The sequence below is a fragment of the Drosophila serrata genome, unplaced genomic scaffold (genome assembly GCF_035046125.1).
Source record: "Drosophila serrata isolate PLE 108 unplaced genomic scaffold, ASM3504612v1 contig_184, whole genome shotgun sequence".
In the NCBI taxonomy this organism is placed as follows: domain Eukaryota; kingdom Metazoa; phylum Arthropoda; class Insecta; order Diptera; family Drosophilidae; genus Drosophila; species Drosophila serrata.
The window spans coordinates 8,160,076-8,184,112 of record NW_028257082.1 but is presented as its reverse complement, the minus strand read 5'-3'; the positions used below and the strand labels follow the sequence as shown (position 1 = coordinate 8,184,112).

The window sequence follows — 24,037 nt, the reverse complement described above, 5'->3', positions numbered from 1 at the left end:
ACACTTATGGGTAATATTTAAAGGTCGCGCCACAGGCACACTGGGGACGCAACGGAAAGAAGAACAACAAAACGAACGTAACAAAAACAGAAATAACGAACGGCTGACAATTCTAAAAATAATTACGGCAAACCACCAGTTTTAATCCAATTAATTAGACTAATGCTGTCACATCCGCTGTTTACATAAATGAAAGTAGTGTGTGAAAGGCCCTTCTCCGTTGCCATTGGATGCTGTCAGGTCGAAAACCTGTTTTGGATGCCCGTGAACTCATCTTTTTTGTCGTGCCTTGTGATCCGGAGCATTAATCATAGATAATTAGCCATTGCGAAAATGGCTACAACGGCTGTGATCGCAGATTTGTGCATCTTCCTGCTGACCTGGAATGTGGGTACCCACTCTCCCCGTGATCAGCAGCTGAGCTCTCTACTGGCGCTGAATGGAACGACTACCTGTCCGGGCAACCAGCTGCCCGACATCTACGTGATTGGCATGCAAGAGGTTAGCACCAAGCAGGTGCTAAACATTTTTCAGGACGATCCGTGGGTGCTTAAGATCGCTGGAGCCCTCCAGGAACACCAGTTCGTCAAGGTGGAGGCCAAGCAGCTACAGGGCATTCTCATTACGATGTTTGCCCAGCACAAGCACGTTCCGCACATGAAGAACATCGAGACTGAGGCCACGCGCACGGGACTGGGCGGCTTATGGGGCAACAAGGGAGCAGTCAGCATCCGGTTGTCGCTTTACGGCACAGGAGCTGTCTTTGTCTGCTCCCATTTGGCGGCCCACGATGACAAGCTAAAGGAGCGCATCGAGGACTATCACCAGATAGTGGATAATCACAAGTACCACGCCCAGGGGTATCCCCGGATCTTTGATCACGACTTTGTCTTCTGGTTTGGCGATCTCAATTTCCGGCTCTCTGGCGACATGTCGGCCTGGGATGTGCGAACAGATGTGGAGAATATGCGGTACGCAGACCTGCTCAAGCTGGACCAGCTGAACCTGCTAAGGGAGAAGGGCAACGCCTTCAGCCTGCTAGAGGAGCAGCAGCCCAACTTTGCGCCCACATTTAAGGTTATTATCTAAAGAAATAATGGGAACTCGGTTCCCCTAGTCTAAAGTACTCATAAATATCATTAATTGCAGTTTGTCGAGGGCACTAATGATTACGACTTGAAGCGACGACCGGCCTGGTGCGATAGGATTCTGCATCGCGTGCAGAACAACGTTTATCCGGGCGTTACCCTGAGCGCCACCCAGCTTTCTTATCAGTCCCATTCGGACTACACGCTTTCTGACCACCGACCAGTATCGGCGACGTTCAGCTACAAGGTTGAGACGTTCAATCAGACCTACACCGACGAGGAGCTGCACGATATGACCCATGGAGCCGCTTCCCCGGCCACCGCTGCTCCCAGTGTTAGTTTAACATTTGCTTTTATTGTGCTTGTAGTGCCGTATTTTCAACTTTGATTTCGCTTCTTTTGTAGTTTTATAACGCAGAGCTAGAGCAGTGGTAGAGCCGCCCTCGTGATGTCACTTAATTGTAAAATAGTAATTGAATTGAATTCTATTCCAATGCATGTAGAGTAACTATAAGAAACGTCCTGGCCGAAGGAGTAAGGTGACACGTAAATAATATCAAGTACAATGTGATGGAATCTCAGCTAATTAAGCAATCGTATAAAGCAATTCTCAAGTGATCCAAGTATATCATACAGTAGCCTCAAAGTACCTATAAATATATATGATTATATATACCCTCTGTCAATTAAGAAGAGATTCTTTAAAAGTTGTTTATCATTATTGTATTAGGCAAACGTATTTTTTTGAGATTTAAAAATAGACCTGTTGATCGAATAAATAAATGATTAGACTCTCGAATCCAAGTGTGACTCATTGTTTATTCACGATAAAAGGGGTTACCCAAAACAGGTCTCATTTATGGACATTCAACGAAAAAGCAAAAAAAATTAAACAAGAGATCAAAGGAACATGTTTATTTATTATTTACGAGCTCTAAACTTTCATGATGATTAAATTGAATTCCTAGAACAACCCCACAAATATAAAACAACAGATAAGAAGTTTATTCACAATTATTGTTGGGTTTATTCATTCAACGCTTTCGATTTTGATCAGCATTGTCTTTGCTTTATTAGCTAGGGTTTCTCTCTTGGGTTTTGAACAGTTCTTTATACATTCGCCGGGGGCAAAAGTAAATTAAAATTTGTTTTATTTGTATAAGTATATAAGCCACCTTTAAATTATATAATTAAAGCGCTTTGCCTTAACTTAGAGCAAACATCGTACATAAGGATCTAAATTATGAATAATAAGATAGGTTCTTTTTTGCACAAAAAGGTAGGATCATAAATATATGTATATAGAGTATGTGTATTTTTGGATGAAGCGTTTTCTAGTACTGTGTGTTGGTGTGTGTGTTTGGGATAAATGCTAAAAGTACAAACTATCATAAAATTGCCTCCTCAATTCTGTCAGATGTTGGGTTCAGGATTTATTTTCGACATGGCACAAAAATACAAAACAAAAAACGAACTGAATTTACACAAAATTAACTAGAAATAATTTGCAATATCTGATGGTTACCATAAATATGTGAAAAATTGTCCCTTTTGAAGTGTTGTCTGTTGTTGTCTTTTTACTTAATTCACTAACGGACGTTTTGTTCTTATTATTTGTTTTTTGAATTTTTTCTTTGCTTAAATACAAAAGCAATTTTACCTTTTCTTTCACAGTGTTCTTTGTTGTTTTTTCTTTTAAACCATACCGAGAGTGGTCCAAGTATTGTGTTGCCGTTGGATATAACGATTGCATAAGCGACACTGAACCACAAAAACCACGCGACCACGAACATACATAGTTGTTATCTAACTAGTTACATAGATAAGTGAGTGTGTGTTTGTAAGTATAATCTCCAGTCAGGTTTTGGTTAATTTCGATTTCTATTGAAGAACACATTTGTCTTTGCCGCCGCTAATGTCGACCTGCTCCAGTTCCCTTGCTATCTCATGATCGTCCTCGATCCTGAAAGTAATATCAACGCAAGGTCCAGTGAGTTAGGATTGGGATGACAGAAAATATCGTTACTAGTAAACTCTTACGCTATCTCCTGGTTGTGCAGATGCTGTACCAACTGGTCCCGCTTGTCGACAATCGTCATTAGCTCCTCAAGCAGCAGTCGCTCCTTCTCACGCTGCACCTCCGTCTTGCGCCAGTCCTCCACGGATTGCGCCGCCCGTAGCTCCTGATTCAGCATCGTATGCTTTCGCTCTAGGTCTTTCTCTTGCTCGCTGCGAAAACAAGAAGCCGAATAAAACAACACGGTCATGGTAAAGCTAAGGAGAAAGTCAACTTACAGAATGTTCAGTTGCATTTGTCGGCGGAGGAGCGCGTTCTTCTTGTTGACCAGCGTGAACCACTGCGATAGGAGCTGCTCCTCCGTTTCCTCGGTCTCTGTGAATGGGTTTATTTATCGTATGTTAATATTATATGGCAGGGATGGGGATTCTGTTTGGTTTTGTGAAATACTAAGCTTAAATTGAAGAGTGTTTAGCTTATAGTCTACGAAGGCTGCGTCCTTTGGCGGTTTCTAAAGCTGCCGCACAGTGTGGACTCTGTGCGATTAGTGAGCATTAGTCTGGGAGAGTTAGAACCAAGTCCAGGAACATAGTTAGACACACACAGAATTTGGAACGGCTGCCAACGGCCAAGATATTAACAAGCAAACACAGACATTAAATAGAACAAACAAACGACACGAGGAATGAGAGCGAGTGGATGCGGTTGAGCGGGCGGACAGGCAGGCAGGCAGGCGGGCGGGCGCGCGGTCTGTTGATTTAGCAGCCTCAAACGGTGAGGCGTGGCAGTGCTCGGCAAAAGCGATTGGGTAGAGTAGCTCAATGAATCAAGCATGAGGGGATGGGCCGCACTTTACCACCATGAGCACCTGGACTGTGACATAAACGGGAGGAGCGCCGCCGATCCTGCTGGTGACGGCGCCGCCGGTGGCGATCCTGCTGCCGCCGCTGGGAGGCCGCTTGACCGGTGGCCGCCAATGCCAGGACATCGTCATCGTCGCTGCACACGTGCAGGTTATCACAGGAGGACTGCTGCGAGGAAACCGCCGACGGGGAACTATCTAGCATGTGGGTATAGGGCACAACATGATGCACATGATGCGGGCGCAGATGAGCGATGGGTGTGGTCATGTTCGATGGATGGCCCTTGTTGTTCACATTCACAAAACACGACTGGGAGCGGGGTCGGAGACGCGGGCGGTGGCGTGGGCGCAGTCGCGCAATGTGCACTTCATCACCAGAGTTGCAGACACTGTCGCTGGACGTGGCCTCGTCATCTTCGTCCTCGCTGCAAGCTCCACTGCCACCGCCACCACTACCAGCACCTTCACCACCACCACCGAACAGACTCTCGTCGTCCGAGTCAAGCAGCTTAATTCGTATCACATCACCACCACCAATACTATTTCTGATTAGCCTAAGGAACGGATTGCCACCGCCTCTACTGCGACGATTATTACTTGGATTGCCGCCCATCACGGCGCGCAGCTTGGCCTCCAGACTGCTTGCCTTCTGGTCAATTGCTTCTTGCTCCCGCTCCAGGGCCTCCAGCTCCGACTCGATGTAGGACAGTTTGTCGCCCTGCCATAAAATTCAAATATTAAGTATTTACCAAGGAGAGACCGAATGTATGCTAGCTCACCCTCTTTTCGTTCTTTGGTGAGATGCGGTCCACGATCGCGTTGAAGGACTGCAGAGGACTGCCCTTGACGCCGAGTCCCTTGGGATCACTTAACCTATGACTAGGACTTCCGGGCTGTTCCTTGGCTTCCAGCTTTTTGCCGTGATCCGCAAAGAACTCATCAGCTCCATTGTGGATAGGGGAAATGGTGCGCTCCGGCGAGAAATTAAACCGTTTGGGCTTGGTGGGGCTGGTAGGACTTTCAATCGAGCCGCCGCCGCTCTTTACACGCGTCTCCAAGATCAAGCGACGGGCCTGTTCCCGCAGCCGCTGCTGCCTCTCCTCCTGCGAAGCAGAAAGGAACGTTATAACTGAATGGCTTCATAGTTGGAAACTTGTATATATTAAACATTTATATTACAAAAGTATACAAATGAAAAGTACAATGGAGAGTGTGGAAACTGCCAGACAATGGCAGGGATCGTTTAAAAAAGATGGATAAAGTAAATAATACCAACATATAGAAACTAAAGTCCCCGTAAATGTGGAACTAAACAATAAAATTTGAGACTTAAGGTTGTTCTAAAAGAGTTTGCTAGTTCTTATAAGTTTCAATTACTTTAAATTGTTGGTGTTGGTGAGCAATTTATTAGACTTAATAAAAGGTTTTGCTGATATTATTTGTATACTTAAGCAACAATAAGAAACAATAAGTCAAATAAAAAAAAAATGACATGCACAAGTCAAGCTGCACTGCGTCCGGCAAACTGCGACTCCGGCCGACATCAAGCTACTTACTTCGTTCGCATCGCTGGGATTATTGCAAAGCTTTAGCTTTTCCCTCAGCAGCTTGGCCTTTTCGCTCATCAGCTTGTGGCGCGTTACAATTCGCTACAAAACAAACCAAAAAGGTAAAGCAAAAAACGAAGGAAACCAAAATATATACAAACAACTGAAGAGAGCTCCAAGGAAAATAACTGCTGATTCAAATATATGTGTAAGCTAAAGCAAATGCTAAAGCAGCAACTCAATTGAAAACTTTAACGTAGCGAGGTTACTTTGAGCCTGGCTTTCTACTCACACTGGCCGCCTGGGCATCTAGGACGGATAGAGAGCTGTTCTCCTTGCCACCCATTGATGGGACATCATCCACGGACTCCTCCTGTGGCGGTGGCGTTTGCACAGACGACTGGTTGGCATGCTGCGAGGCATTGATCGAATTCTTATCCTTGGCGGGCGACAGCACCTTATCCAAAATGTTCTTCGAATTGTACAGAATCAGATTCTTAACATCTTTCTTGCTGGTCGGCGACAACTGCTCCGATTTGTTCAGCCCGTTAATCTCATCGTCAAAAGAATTCTGATGCAGTAGCTGTGTCTTCAGGTGCGAGAAGTTCAAGCGGCTCTGCGACAAGTTATCTGACTTGTAGTTGCCGATCACATAGCTGGACTCGTCAGCCGTAGAGCCTAAGGGCAAACAAGTAATTAGCTTTTGTGAAAAATATACATTCTTTTTGTTTTGCATACCTATTTGTTCAATTTGCAACTGTTTGCCTGTGAAATGCGCCCTCAGCTGATGCAAATAGGTCATTACAGCCAACTTATCGGGCACTGTCAGCAGATTCATGTCCCGAGGCTCGATCACCCGAGGAATACCAAGGGATTCTGCCGCATCGAAGGCAATCCGACAGTTGCCAACCACCTCGTGGGCACTCAACTTGGACATGTCACTGCAAATGGAGAGAGTAATTAGGAAACGTCATACATCAGATTGGACCCACTCACATTAGCTCCGGCACAAAGTGGTGAATTATCGCGCAGAAGGCCATGCCGTTGCGCCAACTAGTAGTCAGATTGGTGACCTTAACATTGGGATAGTCTTTGGTTACTTCCTTGCACCATTCCAGCAGATCCTGGCCGGGCGTGTTCTCCTTCAGCACAATCTTCTCCACCGGCTTCAGGCTGTTGTTCGAGACGATAGAGGCATTAGCTCCTGTCTGTGATGCCATCGAATCGTTTATCAAGGGAGCGGGTGCCGGTGCAGTTGCAGGAGTTGGCGAGGGTTCGTAGCTCTTCTTTAAGTTCAAAGGCTGAAGCTCAGGACGCTTCACATTGGGAGTCGCCACAGTCGGGGTCTTGCTCTTCTCCGTAGAATCATCCTTTGCAGCGGTACTGTTGTTCCCGAGACTCTTGATAGCCTCCTCCTTGCGAGTTTCGTCTTTGAAATCGTTCTTATCCTCCTTTTCGGTGAAGTACAAAGCCCTCTTCTTCATCTGCTTCGGTTCATCCTTGCTTACTTTGGGTTCCAGCGGCGTTGAGGTCAGCAGCTTGGCAAAAGAGTCGTTTGTTTTCGAACCCAAGACCTCGCCCGGGGTCTGTTTCTGCTGCTTTGCCTCAACCGGCGACTTGATGGGCGTGCTATCCACAGCCTGGACTCCGTTGGGAGTTTTCAGAGACTCGTCAGCGCTACCACTGGCCCCGCTAGAACCACCGGTTGCTGCAGCCGTGGTGGGCAAGTCTAACTTGTTTGTGGCATCCCGTTCGCCATCGCCGTCTAATTCAAAATGCAATTGATTAAAGGACTCGGCCAAGGGAGTGGGGTCTTCAGATAACGAAGGTACTACATAACGAACAAATAAACCGAAAATCAAAAAAAAGAAAAAGAAAAAAGAAAATGTACAATGTTACAGTTTACGCACAAGTTACAAGTTGCAGGAAATCAATCAAGATACGTGATGTTGATGGGATATACATACATAGATAGAAAGAAACAATATATTGTTTTTGAGTCCAAAGAGAAATCTCTATCTGTAGATATATATCTAATCTAATAGATCATGCAGATCAAGTTTATAGCATCCAAGAGATGCTGCTTTTTGGGATCTCCAATAGAAACATTTACTGGGGATTCAACATACTTAACCAGAGGGCTTTTCATGACCAGAAGGGATTGTGTGTAAGGTTACAAGTCCCTTGTAGTTATTTCAAGCACTTGATATACCTAATATATACGCTCTATACCATTTTTACATACTACAGATACAAATACATCGAATTTAGTACATAAAACATTGGGTTAATATATGAACAAGGAGCTGTCTTACCGCTTAGGGGGGTGGCCACATCTATGCAACCATTGAGGCTCGTTGTCATCTGGTCCAATTGCTGGGTAAAGTCATAAAAATTGTCTGTAATTTCACTAAAATTCTCCAAGTCGGGGATATCCTCCAAGTCATCCAAGGGCGCCACATCACAGTTGTTATTTACGGACATCATGGAGACAACGCTCTGCATGTCCTCATCTCTGGAAATATTTTACACATTCATATGACATATTTTAAGTAATTTTATCATACTGAATACACTCACGTTGCCTTGCCCTCCCTTAAAAATACACAGCTTATCGTGAGTTCCAAGCTGGCAGCTGTAATCTTCTTCGAAACGGGCTTTAGACTCAATGTAAAGCTCTGCTGAGTGGATTCTATGCTGGCATACTTTCTCATATTGATGCTGGCATTGGCCAACACACGCTTCTTACCCATAGGGGTAACCTATGAAACGATAGACTAATTTAGTAATGACCAGAGATTTGGATGCTAAGACCACTCACATCTTCGATGACAAACGTCCAGTCCTTGTCCTCCAGCTCGTGAGTGCGGGGATCCTTGAACAGGGTTACCGATATGGTATGATTGTCGGGCACGGGCCAAGATATATTGCCCACCAAGGGATTCATCATGTCCGGCTCCCATGGCAACGGAGCGCTGGCGACTCGTCTTGATCTTCTTGTCCACACTATCGAGAGGTTCGACGGTCGCCTGAAAACACGCAATTGTGATTATTATTTAAAGTCTGAAGGGGATTTTTCAACTCTCATAAAGAGAATTATTAATATTGCATTAAAATGTAAGATTAAAAGACCATGAATAACAATTTATGACAAACCGGATGAGGCACAATGATACAGATGTGGGCCTTTCAGTTGATAAAAGCATACATTTATGTATATAACAAATACTTATTAAACTAAAGAGTCTGGGTTAAACATTTCATGTCAACAGGAAGAGGTCAACTCGTAAATAAACTTATCACTCTTAGATATGGAATAAAAAAAGGGGGAAATCGATATGTATAGTTTTGAAGCCTCTAGCTGACAACCCCTTCAATTGACGAATACCTCTTTTAAATTGATTGGTTTGTAAGCATGAAATATATAGTAAATTGCTTTGGGAAACCTGAGAAATTGCTCGGGTATACACAGGAAATGTCTATAATAATTCAAGTTTGTTTAAGTAACTAGTTATTAGGTAATCTATTGATTTGATCAGAAGTTGAGCGTATAAATCACAGGGAAGGTATGCCAAGAAAAGGTTATATTTGGCCTTAATAACTACCTATTTAGCCTATTATTATTATTACGAAACATACGGTATACGTTCGATAAAACCAATTAATAAACGCCATTTTTTACAATAAATATGTAGTAAATTCTTCTTTCAGTGCAGATGAAGACCAAATATGATATATATAGATACAGTCTTATCATTATTGCTTACTTTAACAGTCTATAAGTCAGGAAACTCTTATCTATATTCCCACAACATTCATAAAATGTGTCTTCTTTTTATTTAATCAGTGATAGAAAGCCAAGGAAAAATGTAACCCCTTCAGTCACTGGCAGACTAGTTCGTGTTCCAATTGAAAAAGCACTTAAACCCAACCCCACTCGAGTTCACCGGATTCCCTCCCGGGCTGACGCATTAATCCACTTTAATTTGGAGCAGCCGGCAGCTCTACTTACCACTTGGCGGTGGTTTCCAGATGCAGATCATGGTACGAGGCGGTGAACTGGAATTTGGCCGCCCGCTTGAAGTTGCGCTGCAATCTCTTCCAGACACTGGCCATTGTAGCGGGTAGCAGGTGCAGATGATTGTCGCAGGTGGCTCTGTGATTACGGCTTTTCTGTATATTTATTTTTTTGTTGGGCTTTGTATAAAAATTAGACCCGTTCCGGTCCCAGTCGTTGTCGTTGTGTTTGTTTTCGCCTCCAATTTTTGGTGACTTAAATCATTCTGTATGTGCCGTCAGCTCTGCTTCGCCTGCAATTGATCGGTAGACTATGTATATACGCGCCTGGCTGTATGCTTTATAAAATACATATTTCTGGGTCATTGCAAGGTTCATTCACAAGTTGGAAAAAAACAAAATGCAAGCGATGCACAAAGCAAGTGCGATTACAAGTGAATTGACAGGTTGAAGTGTTTTCAACGAAACCAAGAGTAAAATTCTTTGGAACACATTGTAGTTGTGATTTAAAAATGGATTTTTATAGATTTAAATTCACTTTTCATTTTTGTTGTCTGCAAAATATAAAAAAAATACGCACGCACATACACAAACACACACATAAACACACCCGCGCGCCCGCAATTCGTTCTTCCTTTGTATTGGTATTTGTTTTGCCTTATACGCTGCTTGGCTGGTGACCTTTAGTTGTCACTGCTTTCTTTGTCGCCTTTCTTGATTTCCCTGATTTCGCCTCTCAAGAATTATTTATACTCGCGAGCATTACAGCCCATTGCTAGCTTTTTGTTTTTGTCTATTAATGGCCGCGTGCGTGTGTTTGTGTCTCTCACTGGCGAATATTTAGCAAAACTTATGTACATACATAAATAGCACCATCATGACGTCACTTTTGTTTTGGTCTCCAATTTCGTTTCAAGGTCTTTGCGCCCCGGACATTTCTCGCCGTTCATTTACGCATTAAATTCACTGCGGGCCAGCCTTTGTCGAACGCTTTTTATCACATTACAGCGCGAGCAAATTAAATAACTTCTTAAATAAAAATCATCGGCGAAAAGTATGTTGTTGTTATCGAATACTCGATTTTGTAGTATGACCGTTAATGGAAAACGAGAAATACCCACAGGCTCTTCAATTTCTTTGGTATTTTTAAGTATTACGTTTAATTTTATACTACTTTTGTATTATTTTGGGAAATAAAATTATTGCGAAAAATAAAATAACCATGATTTAATTACTATGATGATAGGAATAAATCTAAATTTAATGCCTTGTAGTTTTGAATTAACCCAACTTAAATTATACTTATTTCGTAAACAAGAAAGGAAACTATCCTGGGACAGGAACGTTCTCCTTTGTTGGTTTTTGTTAGGCTATAAGCATCATATTGATTTTTTAATTTAAAAAAAAGTTTAATCATGGAATAAATTAAAAAAAAAAATTAACAATTTTTTTCTTCCATGCATGGCTAGATGGATTCGGCTGCTGATGCTGATCAAATATGATTTAAAGGATTAGAAATAATACCCTGCAGAGGCATACAAATAATACAAATCTTTCAACTGAAACTTGTTTTAAACGCAATTCGATAAATTTTATTTATAATTAAATCATGGTTTTCGTTAACATTAATTACAATTATTTAAAAATTAGGCGTGGCTGCTGTTATTTTTTTTTTTCGTTTTTCGATTTGTATGATCAAGAGAATGTTGTTAATTGAATGTGAATTTGCGGTTTTTGTTTTTTATTCATCTGCCGTTCTATGAGTGTGTGGGTGCGCATATGAGTACGAGTCTTTGAGTGCAGCTCCGTGTCCGTTTGTCTGCAGTCTGTGGGTGTAAGCGGGCAAGCGGTTCGGATTGGCGTGGCAGTGGGGTTCTACAATTATATTTATTGCTGTTTTAATTGCTGCTTTACAAACGAGAAAGTTAAAATCCTGGCGCTTGGCTTGGAAAAACTGATCAATGAAGATGTTAGGCAAAGTACACAAAAAAAAAAATATAAATAAAATAATAAAGACAAAAGCTGATGAATGAACTTGGCAGAGAGTAAAGTTAGTTATTAGAGATATACAGATACAAACGGGCGTATCACACAAAAAAGCGTCTGAACATAGTCAAAAACACATGTCATATTATATGCTGTATGTGTATATGGATGTGTGTGGTGCATGAAACACGAAGATATCACAAACAATTTGCTATCAATAATTTAAAAAGATAATCACAACTGGTTCTGAACCAAGCAACTGCAATCATCGATTCTACAACCGAGAATTTGTATGGAAATGCTCCAACCACACTCGTCTCTTCTTTTCCCTAAACCTTTCTCCATTTCTCTCATTTAATCTCATCACATCGAAACTCCTACCCTATCCTGTGTCACCTGCCACGCCCCCCATTACCGTTAGCGCTACACAACAACAGTCGTCGACGTCGTCCACAGCCTAGGTCTTCTGCTTGCCCTGCTTGCAGAACTCCTTGTAGGCGCGCTCTGTCTCCTCGTCCATCTCCGCATCCAAATCCAGTTCGCCGCCATCGCCATCGAAATCCTCGCCATCGCTGCCGGTATCGTCCTCGGCGGCCAGGAAGTCGGTTTCCTCAACGGTCAGTTCACGGCCATCGGGCCCATAGAACACTGGCTCATCACTGAGGCGAGGCGGCTCCGCCACGGTATCTTCGTCGCCGCCCAAAGCATTGGACACCTTCCTACCCCAGTTGTTCTGCTGCAAGGCAATCACGCTGGCTGCCATGGCGTATTTGCCCGGGGACTTGAGCTCAATGGCTTGCAAAGCTGTGATTATCTCCTGCATGTCCTTCGGGCAGTCGGCCGTTAGATCGTAGCCAGCCAGCTTGAGGGTCTGGCAGAGGCAGCGCACGTTGTCGTTACTCTCGCTCAGCAGAAGCTTGCTCAGCGAGTAGACAATGTTCACCGCAATCAACTGGAGACGGGAGTCGTCCTCCCCGCGCAACTGCATATACAGTTCGGCGAGGAAGAGGGCCGTCTCGCGCACCTTCTGATGTTCGTTGGAGCGCATGTACTTGGTCACCTCCTCCTGGTGGTAGTCCAGCTTGCACTTCAGCAGCGTGTGGAACAAAGAGTCCGGTTTCGGGTTTAGCATATGCAGCAGGTTGTACAGCTTGGCGCCCATGTAACGGAAGTTGGGCTGCTCAATGGACTTCTCGAAGATGTCCTCCATGGCGATGGAGAGGACAAACTGGTTGTTCTCCATGCCGTCGAAAATGGTCAGGAAGCGTGAAGCAATGGTATCAAATTGGCCCGGATTCTGGGGGAGAAGAGCATAACAATTTATTATTGTTGATTATAACGTAAAGGTTAATTCTAAATTTATGAACGAGATAAGGGTGTAAGTAAAATAGTATGGAATATTCGCTACAACTATCTAACAAATAAATTCATTTTAGAAGTCTACTAAAACAAGCACTGTTTTAATAATGTTTAAAAGTACTTTACCTAAGGTTTTATAAAGGATTTTATGATGAATGAGATTGTAATCTAGAACATGTGATCCCACTATAAATTGGAAAGGCCTTAGATGATTGCATTTTCTTATCTCTTATTATATCTCTTTATACTTTTATTGCTTTTACTATATATATAAAAGTTTGGGACCGCTATTTTGGTACTCAGATTCGCAGCTGTGTAAACACAAGGCTAGATCGACATGTATGGCAATGGTTCGATATTAAATATAACATTTAAGTATGAACGTGGAATGAGAAATAAGAATGGTGGACGTCTCGCCCTTAGGGAAGAGTTAACTTTTGGCGATTTCAGACCTTTGACTCCCATCAGCATCTACATTATATTGCTCACCTGGTTAAGGCAATGTATGACTGTATCGAGATACTCCAATGCAATTGTGGCCATGTCTGGCTGCGATGAGTTCGAGGACGACGAGGAGGCCGCCGCGGACGAAGTGGATGGCTGCTGTTGCTGCTGCTGCTGTTGGTTCTGGTTCTGGAAATACTGCTGCTGCTGCTGCTGGTGGTGGTGATGATTTTGCTGTGCGATTTGTTGGAATGAGTTATTCAAGTGGGCATGCCGTTGAAACTTGGCGTGTTGGTTGTGTGGCTGTTGCTGCTGGTGGTGTTGTTGGTGGTGATGGTGTGTGTTCTGTTGGTGTACCTGCTGCTGCTGCTGCTGATAATAATTGCCCGAGCCCTGCTGCTGGTTGTTGAGGTGCAGGCGGTGCTGCACGGAAATCGAAAGCTTTTGCATGTCGTTGTTGAACTTCTGCTGATGCTGATTGTGGTGATGATTGTAGTGCTGCTGATGCTGGTGGTGCTGCTGCTGATGATGATGCTTAAAGCCGTTCATAAAGCGCTGCTGCTGTTGCTGCTGTGCATAGGGAGCTGCTCCTCCGCCCTGTCCCTGATATTGCTGATGACGCGGCTGGTGCTGCTGCTGCGGCGGTGGCCCGGCTCTTTGCGGCACAAACTCCGAGGCCGAGGCCGATAGCTTGAACTGATCTGGATGGACCTGACCCTGGGTCTGCACCTGGTGCTGATAGCCGGCTACAGCCGGGCCAGCGGCAAAGTCCTGGGCCTGGGCGTAGCCCTGGGCGGCGACGGCGGCGGCCTCGTAATTATTGAAGAGATGGGTCTGCTGCTCTAGCGGTAAACCGGCTCCGGTCGGCATGACACCGGCCACGGACACAGATCCGCCGCTAGCATTGGGTCGGCGCAGCTGCCTATACTGTTCTTCGGGCTCGAAGGGGGCGCGGCATGACATTGCGGTGGCGGCGTTGGATTCGGCAAACACTGCGGACGGGGAGGGGTTAGCCGAAAACGAAAGAGATGTACAAAAGCTAGATTAGCGTTAAGCTGGTTAAATCACATTCTCGCTGCAGCTCCACGCCGATGCCGAGCGTCGGCGACGCCAGGGTCGCGGACATTTTGTTTTCCTCGCGCAACTTTTTTTTTCCTTTTTTCGCTTTGACTTTGTTGCCGAAATCCACTTGGTGTTTTTCACACTTACTGAAAATTCAAGCTCGTGCCGTAAAGCTGGGAAATTCAAAATGCCTACCTTAATTCTGTCGAAGTTGAACGTATACGTCGCCGATTTTCTTTTTGTTGCTTCGTCGTTGCTTGCTTGCGTCGTCACTCTTTTCAACTTTCGCCTGCGTTCGTTTTCTGCTCTCGTGCTACCGTGCTTTCTTCGCGGGCTGCCGAGTTTGGGGGGATGATGTTTTTTATTGGGGGACGCGACCGAGTGCCAATGTACGATGATAATTACCTATTATTCGCTCCGGGAAAAACTTATTAAAATTAATAATCTTTTTTCCTTTTCACCGTGCAGTGTGGTCGCAAGTGGCTAGCGGAAAATTACCTGGCGGCAGGGAGAATGCCTAGTTTTTTTTTCGCGGCGAATACCTTGTTGGATTTTGCGAAATCACTACAGTAGTAATTGCCTTGCGGCAACCAAATGAACTCAGAGCTGCTGTATATGTAACGACTAATAAATTAAGTATATTTTTAACATCACGAATATTGTTTATACTAGCGTTATCGGGCTGAAAATGTGATTTTACTGCTCTTGCAGAGTAATTTAATTCAGGACTTAACAACGCAGTGAAGAAATCATTTCCGAATATATAAAGAATATATGTATATTCTTGCTCAGCATAAAAAGCCGAGTCAACCTAGCCAAGGGTCTTAGTTTTAAAGCTATCTGAATGAAACTTTCCAGTTAGTCTTCTATATACTAGCACCGAATTGGATGACTATATAATATAGCTGCCATGGGAATGATTGGAAAATTTTTAGAAACAAAAAATTAACTTTCCCAGTTTCAACAGATTTTCATATATTTTAAGATATAGCCATTTTGTACTATATCAGAATTTTTATTAAAATCGGAAGACGATATCATAAGCCTAACATAGAAACAATCGTTAAATGTAGAGGAAAACCCAAAACTGTGAATGTAAAAATTATATATACATATGTATATATTTCAATAAATTTAATATAATACAAATATATTTTAAAATATATTTAATAATATATATATAATTAAAAGTTTTCAAATTATAATGATTCATATTATTATTATTATAATATTACATTTATTGTTATATTTACAGGTGAATGTAATGAATGTTTGCATTACTTTGTTTCTTTTTCTAAAAGGAATATTTATAATTGTATTCATATTAATTATTTAATTGCAATGTTCAAGGAATTTTTTAAAATTTTTTCATTTGGAATGTTCATATTCAACTTTTTTTACAGTAATGGAATTACCCTACATTCACTATGTGTAGAACAAAAAAACCATTATAAATCCTAGTTATAAAGCTTTCTAATGGGCACAATGAAATTATGGGCAATACCTACTGTAGTAAGATTCCTCATTTGTTGTTTTTCGCGGCGAATGGTTTCGCCTCTTCCTTTGCCTAACTTTCTTGTTCTCTCTTCCTCCGCGCTGAACTTTGCAACACTATAAAAGGCATGTGGTATTATTTCGGCAACGCAGTACGGTCCTCTAATCGCTGATTGCCACGCTAAAACGTATCTTTGAATTCCTTAAATTTGTATTATATCTAATAAGATGTTCTTAAATTAGACTACATTTATTTATCAGGATTGAATTTTTTTATACGGAAATTAAGAAGTAAGTATTTGACAATGATAACATTGTAAATTTTAATACTCAAATTTTGTAGGCAAAGAAATAAAATGTAAAGTAATTGACCTTTTTCGTTCTTCCTTAACTTTTAAGGTTTTTTAAATGCTACAGAGATGTAATTACACCATGTCCGTAAATTAAGATTTAATTTCTTATAAAAAACACAAGTAGTATAAATAAAATCTATATTAATGTGACATAATATATTTAGAATTTGCTAGATACATATTAAATAAACTACATCTTTCGCTATATCCTTACTAAGCTTTTTTATTTTCAAAGTAAGTAAGCAAATATAAATAAGGTAAGCTGGCAATACTTAATCATCTGAACTTGTATTGTTTGCAATTTTAATTAGGTTTGTCGAATATTTAAAAACAATATCGTTCTGATGATGTTTTTTGTATAAACACATATAATATAAAACATCACTTGTTAATATCGATATATTGATATTTTGGTATATTTTCAACAAGCGTACTTGATGCATAAGTTATCCAAATGGTCAATTTGTGAGACTCTTGCACGCAGATGGCATATTTATAAAATAAAAATGGTACACTTTTCGCAATGATGTAGCTTAAAAATAAAGGAAAAAGTACCAAATAAATTGTAAAAAATCCTGACTTCCCGCAATTCTCAATTGTTTCGCGCGTCTGATATTCCAAAAAAGCCAAATTTGGCGGGATAAAAGCTGAAGTGACAACGACAGAAAATTCTGTTCATTTACGTTCTCCTTTGTTAATGAGGGCGGATATGTTACGAATTGCACATTTTACATGATAATTATACATGTATCTGTAAACGTGTTTAAGTATCTAGTCATGTAAAATGTGAAATAACAGCTTCGGAATGTTACAAATTTTACATCATACATAAGAATTCTACCCCTAAAATGAGAATTCGAAACCATGTATGTATCTGTAAACGTGTAAAATGATTATCTAGGAAGTAAAATGTTAAATTCCAGCCTCGGAATTCAGAGTGACCAAAATATCGAAAAATAAATATCTTCGGAATTCAGAGTGACCAATAGTAAAATATAAAAAAGGAATTATTATAGTTTGTTTTTGTTAAATCGACTGTGCGATTTTAATAATTGTTATTGTTAGTTCACAACATTTTTTTCTCCGCGTGTGACAACGACGCCATGTGAACACAGAGAGAGTGCGACAAGTGCAGCATAAACTAATTTAAGATTAAGTGCAATATTTACATATAAATTAAATATAAGGATTGACGGACGTTTGTTCGTTATAAATAAACGGAGCGTAAGTATAGATGCAGTGTTCGTCGGGCAGGTGCATCGCCCCACAAGGACACCGAGACACCTGTGTGCGTTAGTGGCGTGTTCCTGGGATGTCGCCGCGGATAATTAATTTGCTATTTATTTGCGTACCTCCCCGGTTTTTAGTTTGTTTCCTTGCAAATATTCTTTTGTGTTTCCCCCTTTTAATTGTTGTACTGTGACGCGTGCGACTCACCCACACAGGCGCCCCCAAGTTCATTGACATCTATCTGTTGTCGCACTTATTTTCCGCACGTCTCTCCCCCCGCAGCCAAGTGACTCATCCGCTGCCAGCTTATCTTAGCTTGAATTAATTAATGGAGTAAATAGTGGGGTCTGATCGGAGCTGGGTCGAGCCCCATTTGTAGCTGGGGCATTGAGTGCACAGAACCAGAATTTCCTTTTCGGATTCAATTCCTCATGGCCACTCACGTTGCATCTCTGAGTTATTTGGAGCTGATCACGTTTGTCTCCTTGGCAGCGGATTGTTGTGAAATTACACACATCCCGATCTCGGCCTGTGGAGCCGCTTTCGGAGGCTAGCCACCGGACTCCTCTAATTTAATTTTGGCCAAAGCGTTGATCTTTTGGCGGTCTCCACTGCGATGTTGTTGCATTCAATTTAAGTGGGTCATGACCACTTGGCGCCAAGAGAATTGAAAAATATATGTGCATTCTGTACAATGCGTTTCATAGGCTTAACTATTTATTTTAAAGCTGTAGAGTTGAACGGATGGCGATCCTTAAAGGTTTTGCAAACAGATTTTAAATCCCTAGGGATTTCAATAGCATCTCAAATAATAAACGTTCTTTTTTTTTCTACACTTCCCAGTGCCACATTAAGATCAACATGGAGTATGATACGAATTACCAGCAATATCGCTACAAGGACATTTTATTCGTATTCCTTGACCCATTCATCGATGACTTCGATTGCAAAGATGTCCAGGACATTCTTTACAAGATGCTCTCCAAAGAGGAAATCGATCACATCGTCAAGTCCAGGGATCCGGAGGAGTCCACGTACCGCCTGTTTTGGACCCTCATTGCCAAGGGCGAAAAAACCATAAAGGCTTTCGTCGAGGAAGTGCTGAATCCAAAGGACCAACCCAACTATGAATTCCTTATGGCAGCCATCAAGGAAGAGCACCAGCGGCCGAGCGAGAAGACTAGACTATATATAGAGCAGCGGGATCGGCTATACAACGATAACCAAGTGTTTTCCAAGTACAATGTGAATCGCCTCAAACCGGTAGGAAGACCTCTTTCTCTCTTTATCTAATCGCCTTAATCTGATTTGTATTCTTTATTTCTTTATTGTTAGGTAAACATTAGTTGTCAGTAGAATTAATCATAATTTTCATAATTTATTAACGTCGTAAAAACCCCTTAATATTTGTATTTATTTTTTCCCCCTATCAAAAACTTTTGAACATAACGTATATTAATTTTTAAAGTAACTCATGAGGTATTTATATTAAACTTCACTCAAAAATTATGCCAGGAACCTAGCCCCATATATAGGGATTATAAATTCATACCATAAAGTAATCAAAGAATGTAAAATCTCAATACCAAATCTTTTTTTTAACAGTACCTGAAACTGACGGAGGCCCTCCTCAATCTTCGGCCAGCCCAAAACGTCCTGGTCGATGGCATTTTGGGCTCTGGTAAAGATTGGTTAGCTCTGGACGTCTGTTCCTCTTACAAGGTTCAGTGCAAGATGGACTTTAAGATCTTTTGGTTGGACATGAAGAATTGCATTAGTCCGGAGACGGTGCTAGAAATGCTGCAAACACTGCTGCATCAGATCGATCCCAATTGCAGCAGTCGCAGTGAGCATGGCAGCAACATCAAGCTGCGGATCCATAGTGTCCAGGCTGACTTGCGCCGCCTCCTGAAGAGCAAGCCGTACGAGAACTGCCTGCTTGTCCTTCGAAATGTGCAAAACGAAAAGGCTTGGAGTGCCTTTAACTTAAGCTGCAAAATCTTGCTAACCACCAGGTTCAAAAGAGTCGCCGACTTTTTGTCACCGGCTACCACAACTCACATTTCCCTGGATGAACACTCGATGACGCTGACGGCTGATGAAGTCGAGTCTTTGTTTCTTAAATATCTCCAATGCCGACCGCAGGACTTGCCCAGGGAAGTGTTAACCACAAATCCACGCCGGCTGAGTATCATTGCCGAGAGCATTCGCGATGGTCTGGCCACCTGGGACAATTGGAAGCAGTGAGTAGATATTGAAGATTAACAACGAATTAAATTACTTAACCCGCTTACATTTTTAGTGTAAATTGCAATAAGCTGACGTCCATAATCGAGGGCTCTTTGAATGTTCTGGAACCCGCTGCTTATAGGAAAATGTTTGACAGACTGTCCATATTCCCTCCGTCTGCCCACATACCCATCGATGTGCGTGAGATTTGAAATCTAGTCGTTCGTTCGTCGTTTCTAATCTTTAGCGTTTTCCAGCTCCTATCTCTGGTTTTCTTCGATGACAAATCCGATGGCGATGATGCGATGGTGGTGGTAAACAAGCTGCACAAGTATTCGTTGGTAGAGAAGCAGCCGAAAAACTCAACCATTAGTATACCCGCCATATACTTGGAGTTGAGTGTGAAGGTTGATGACGTTGCTGTCTTAAATCGGAGGATCGTTGATAGATATGAGTGAGTTTTGGCCTTGACCTTAAAAAATGTATTAATATATCTCGATATATATTTAACTATTTAAGGTTTAAAATAATATGGCATTATCTTCTCTCTTTTAAAGCATTCCCAGGGCCTTTGATCATGACGACTTGATACTGCCTTCCCTGGATACATATTTTTATGGCCACATTGGACACCATCTGAAGACCATTGAGCCCATTGAGCGAGTGGCTCTGTTTCGCAAGGTATTCCTCGATTTTCGCTTCCTGGAACAAAAGATTCGCCACGATACAACGGCTTGGAATGCCAGCGGATCGATCTTGAACACACTGCAGCAGCTGAAGTTTTACAAGTCATATATTTGCGGTATGTACAATGATTAGAAACAAAGAAATCTCGCAATTACTCTGACAATTATTCGTTCAGATAATGACTCCAAGTATGAGCGTCTGGTGAATGCCATTCTGGATTTCCTGCCCAAGATCGAGGAGAGTCTTATACGCTCAAAATTCACGGACCTTCTAAGAATCGCACTGATGGCCGAGGATGAGGCCATTTTTGAGGAGGCCCATCGACAGGTGCAACGATTCAAGGATCATGTTTGGTTCACAGAGCAGTGAGTACCTGGTCTTACAATCTTTATTTCCAAATAAATTATTTCTCCGTTTTCCAGTGGTCGCTTTCATCAGCACCGGCAGATCATCAATCTGGGCAACAACGAAGTCCGCCACGCAGTCTACTTGAACAACGACTTTTGTCTGATGGCGCTGGCCAGCAAGCAGCTGCTGCTCACCGATGTCTCGCTCGAGGCTGAAGACACTTACCTACTGAGGGATGAAAACGATAGCAGTGATATCCTCCGAATGGGTGTGTTCAATAACCAACGGCATTTAATTACTATGCACAGCAACGGCAGCGTTAAACTCTGGCCCCTTTGGCCCGATTGCCCGGGCAGGCGACACAGTGGCGGCAGCAAACAGCGTGTGCGTCCTCCGGGCTCCACACAACTGCGAAAGCCGACCGGTACCCGTAGCTACAAACAGCTGGTAAACAGCGTGGTTAAGCGATTCATTGGGAGCTACACCGATCAAAAAATAACTGCATTCTATTTGGATGAGCAGGCATCTGTGGCGGCTGACTCCAAGATCCAGTTGCATGTGGCTTTCAGCAATGGTGATGTCAGCATCTTGAATTGGGATGAGAAAGATCAGGTGTTCAAGCCCTCTCAGACGCCCACTTTGAAGACCTCCCAGATGGAAATCCGAAGCTTTGTCCTGGTATTGAAGCGATATTACGTAGTCTGTACCGCCAACTGCACGCTGACTGTGTGGGATCTGAACAATGGTTCCGGCGAAAGACCGGAACTCCCGAATTTCGATGTCCACAACGACAGACCTTTGTCGTTGGATGCAATCAACGGACGGAACCAGAACGCCAGCGTTTTGCTTATCTTCAAGCACAGCGTTTGGCGACTCAACTTCCTCCCAGGCCTTAATGTTAACCTGCAATCGGAGGCAGTGCAGCTGCCCGAAGGCAGCTATATCACCTGCGGCAAGCGGTCTGCGGACGGAGACTACCTTCTGCTGGGCACCACAGAGGGTCTGATCGTGTACGATCTCCGTAGCTCTGATCCCGTACTCCGAAGCAATGTCAGCGAACATATCGAATGTGTGGATATATACGAGCTCTGTGATCCAGTCTACAAGTACATCGTTCTGTGTGGTGCCAAGGGCAAGCAGTTGGTCCATGTCCACACGTTGCGATCCGTGAGCGGCGCTAATTCCCGTCGAGGTCGCGGAATCGCCTGGGTGCACAGTGCAGATGAGACGAGTGTGATGACCAGGGCTTGCCTGGAGCCCAATGTCTACCTTCGTTCGCTGCTAGACATGACCAGCGGGCGGACGCAGCTCCTGGCCGTGGATTCCAAAGAGCGAATACATCAAATCGAAACGGCAACCGATCCCTGTGCCCGTCGAAGGTCTAGCATTTCGCCGTGGTCTACAATTACACCTACGCATGCTGCCAGCAACAGAAGGATAACTTCCATATCCGCTCTGAACGATGAACAGATATTTGTTGGCTATATTGATGGCGTGATCATCGATGTCAATCGAGATGCGGTGTTGCCGCAACAGTTTATTGCAGAGCCTATCGACTACCTCAAGCAGATTAGCGCTCAGTTTTTGGTGGCATCTGCCCATGGCGCTCAAAAGACTGTGATATTCCAACTGGGAAGAGCTGATAATGGCCTGGCCAATGACCAGTGGCCGCTACAGCTGGATGTGGGCACCAAGTACGCGTGTCTTCTAGGAGGACAGTTCATTATCCTGTTCTCCGACAACGGAGTCTGCGTGAGTATTATTTACATTTTTCTTTAAACTAATTACTTTAACCTACTTTTTAACAGCACCTGGATCTCGCTAATCCCTCGGCATTTGATAAACCAGAAGAGTCAGTGGAAAGCCTTGTTGGTTTTGATCTCAAGAATGGACTTCTCTTTTTGGTCTACGGAAACAACACCATAGAGGTGAGATATGGAAATGCGTAAACAAAGAGTGATAAAATTAAATGAAAATCCGATCCTTAGGTTCTACGAATCGTCTTTAGTGGCACCCAATTGAGGTACGAACGGATCTGCGAAGAAGAGATTGGTCAAAAGGCAAAGATCAGCTACCTGGCCGCCACTGAGGATGGCAGCATGTTTTCTTTGGGCTTTGAAAATGGCTCTATAGAGGTAGGATTGAGGATTCGTTATCCATTGGTTAAATTCGATCTAATAATGTGCTTTGCAGCTCTATGCCTTGGATAACCAACAGATTCAGTTGGTTTACAGGGTGCAGGATGTCCATGAGCACTGCATCCGCCAGCTACGCTTCTCGCCTTGCAAACTCCTGCTGATTAGCTGTGCGGAGCAGTTGTGCTTCTGGAACGTGACGCATATGCGCAACAACCAGGTGGAACGGCATCAGCAGCAAAGGCGCAGTCGCCGCCACAAGCTGCACAGTGCCACGCCGGAAGAGGATGCTGTGGATGCGGCCCCCATAGCCTTTGATATGGACGAAGACTCTCCGTTTGCAGCCCGCGAATTCTTTCCCGAACGCCAGACACAAGCAGATGTTCCGCTGTGGCGGAAAAAGCGCGGCAATGCCATCCGGCCCGAACTCCTGGCCTGCATCAAGTTTGTGGGCAACGAGGCCCGTCAATTCTTCACCGATGCCAAGTTCTCGCAGTTCTATGCCATCGATGACGAGGGCGTTTACTACCATCTACAGCTGCTGGAGTTGAGTCGTCTGCATCCTCCAGAGCCGGATCTGCAGGACATAAGTGACCGATCCTTGGAGAAAATAGCCAGCATGCAGTATGAAGACCTCAAGGATCTCCGTATAATCGAAAGCCCGCTTCCCGACGACGATGATAATGTGGGCGCCGATGTGGTGGGCAACCTGAGTCCCGTCCAGGAGGCGGCGGCCACCACTACCTCATGACGCCAGAGGTGCGCCTCTTTGCGGCGCACAAACCGGGAAAACGGGAACTACAGCATGGCATTTATAGGACTACTGCTCTATTATCTAGTGGTCTTGCTGCTTTATTTCCTGGGACCCGCCTTGTCCTAGGCAACGTCAACGTCCGATATCTCAAAGGGCGCCGGGTGCGTTGCCCTGCCTTTTGTTTGGCAAGCCCCGAGATCGTCACAGAATAAACGACACTTCTGAAAATTCCCGCGTTTGTTGCCTGCGCTGTGTGGGTATGTGTGTGTGAGAGGGGTGGGCGGGGGTGTTTGTGTGCGTTTGTTTTGATTTGGATCCGAGTGTTGAAAAACTGCCAGCCGAGTCAGCTGAGAGTTGTACAACATTGCGGTGGTTCCAGGGCTCGCGACCTCTGGCAGCCTCGTTTTTGAGCGGACATTTAGATG

At 43.4% G+C, this 24,037-nt stretch overlaps 4 protein-coding genes across 24 annotated transcripts; 2 read left to right on the top strand and 2 right to left on the bottom strand.

Moving 5' to 3' along the window:
• The first annotated feature begins 4 nt into the window (after positions 1–4).
• LOC110176870 (phosphatidylinositol 4,5-bisphosphate 5-phosphatase A) lies at positions 5–1,892 on the top strand. 3 transcript variants are annotated; one of them, XM_086828847.1, is made up of 3 exons: positions 5–1,077; positions 1,150–1,422; positions 1,592–1,892. In XM_086828847.1, the coding sequence occupies exons 1-3, from the start codon at positions 334–336 to the stop codon at positions 1,640–1,642; spliced, it is 1,068 nt and encodes a 355-aa protein (XP_086684973.1). In that variant the 5' UTR covers positions 5–333; the 3' UTR covers positions 1,643–1,892. The 3 variants fall into 3 exon arrangements, with proteins under 3 accessions (XP_086684973.1, XP_086684974.1, XP_020799008.2); XM_086828848.1 differs by having other exon boundaries at positions 1,494–1,892; XM_020943349.2 differs by lacking the exon at positions 1,592–1,892 and having other exon boundaries at positions 1,150–1,555.
• A 199-nt stretch (positions 1,893–2,091) lies between these two features.
• Ehbp1 (Eps15 homology domain containing protein-binding protein 1) lies at positions 2,092–10,654 on the bottom strand. Of its 15 annotated transcripts, none has more exons than XM_086828827.1 (14): positions 10,394–10,645; positions 9,527–9,824; positions 8,336–8,543; positions 8,095–8,276; positions 7,830–8,029; positions 6,511–7,345; positions 6,253–6,455; positions 5,807–6,192; positions 5,524–5,616; positions 4,747–5,070; positions 3,962–4,685; positions 3,384–3,480; positions 3,129–3,317; positions 2,092–3,051 (listed from the first exon to the last, which is right to left on the bottom strand). In XM_086828827.1, exons 2-14 carry the CDS (start codon positions 9,628–9,630, stop codon positions 2,970–2,972), a joined length of 3,627 nt encoding a protein of 1,208 aa, XP_086684953.1. In that variant the 5' UTR covers positions 9,631–9,824; positions 10,394–10,645; the 3' UTR covers positions 2,092–2,969. The 15 variants fall into 15 exon arrangements, with proteins under 15 accessions (XP_086684953.1, XP_086684954.1, XP_086684962.1 ...); XM_086828828.1 differs by having other exon boundaries at positions 3,974–4,685; XM_086828836.1 differs by having other exon boundaries at positions 4,565–4,685.
• A 443-nt stretch (positions 10,655–11,097) lies between these two features.
• On the bottom strand, positions 11,098–14,977 carry Paip1 (Poly(A) binding protein interacting protein 1). Of its 5 annotated transcripts, XM_086828844.1 has the most exons (5): positions 14,788–14,977; positions 14,578–14,716; positions 13,678–14,312; positions 13,366–13,554; positions 11,098–12,814 (listed from the first exon to the last, which is right to left on the bottom strand). In XM_086828844.1, exons 3-5 carry the CDS (start codon positions 14,281–14,283, stop codon positions 11,975–11,977), a joined length of 1,635 nt encoding a protein of 544 aa, XP_086684970.1. In that variant the 5' UTR covers positions 14,284–14,312; positions 14,578–14,716; positions 14,788–14,977; the 3' UTR covers positions 11,098–11,974. The 5 variants fall into 5 exon arrangements, with proteins under 5 accessions (XP_086684970.1, XP_020802050.1, XP_086684969.1 ...); XM_020946391.2 differs by having other exon boundaries at positions 13,366–14,312; XM_086828843.1 differs by having other exon boundaries at positions 14,578–14,882.
• A 2,186-nt stretch (positions 14,978–17,163) lies between these two features.
• Positions 17,164–23,840, top strand: Dark (Death-associated APAF1-related killer). The gene is made up of 11 exons (XM_020942323.2): positions 17,164–17,453; positions 18,303–18,722; positions 19,065–19,702; positions 19,762–19,885; positions 19,946–20,142; positions 20,246–20,490; positions 20,551–20,740; positions 20,798–22,475; positions 22,532–22,651; positions 22,712–22,858; positions 22,917–23,840. The coding sequence occupies exons 2-11, from the start codon at positions 18,321–18,323 to the stop codon at positions 23,607–23,609; spliced, it is 4,434 nt and encodes a 1,477-aa protein (XP_020797982.2). The 5' UTR covers positions 17,164–17,453; positions 18,303–18,320; the 3' UTR covers positions 23,610–23,840.
• Positions 23,841–24,037: the final 197 nt, after the last annotated feature.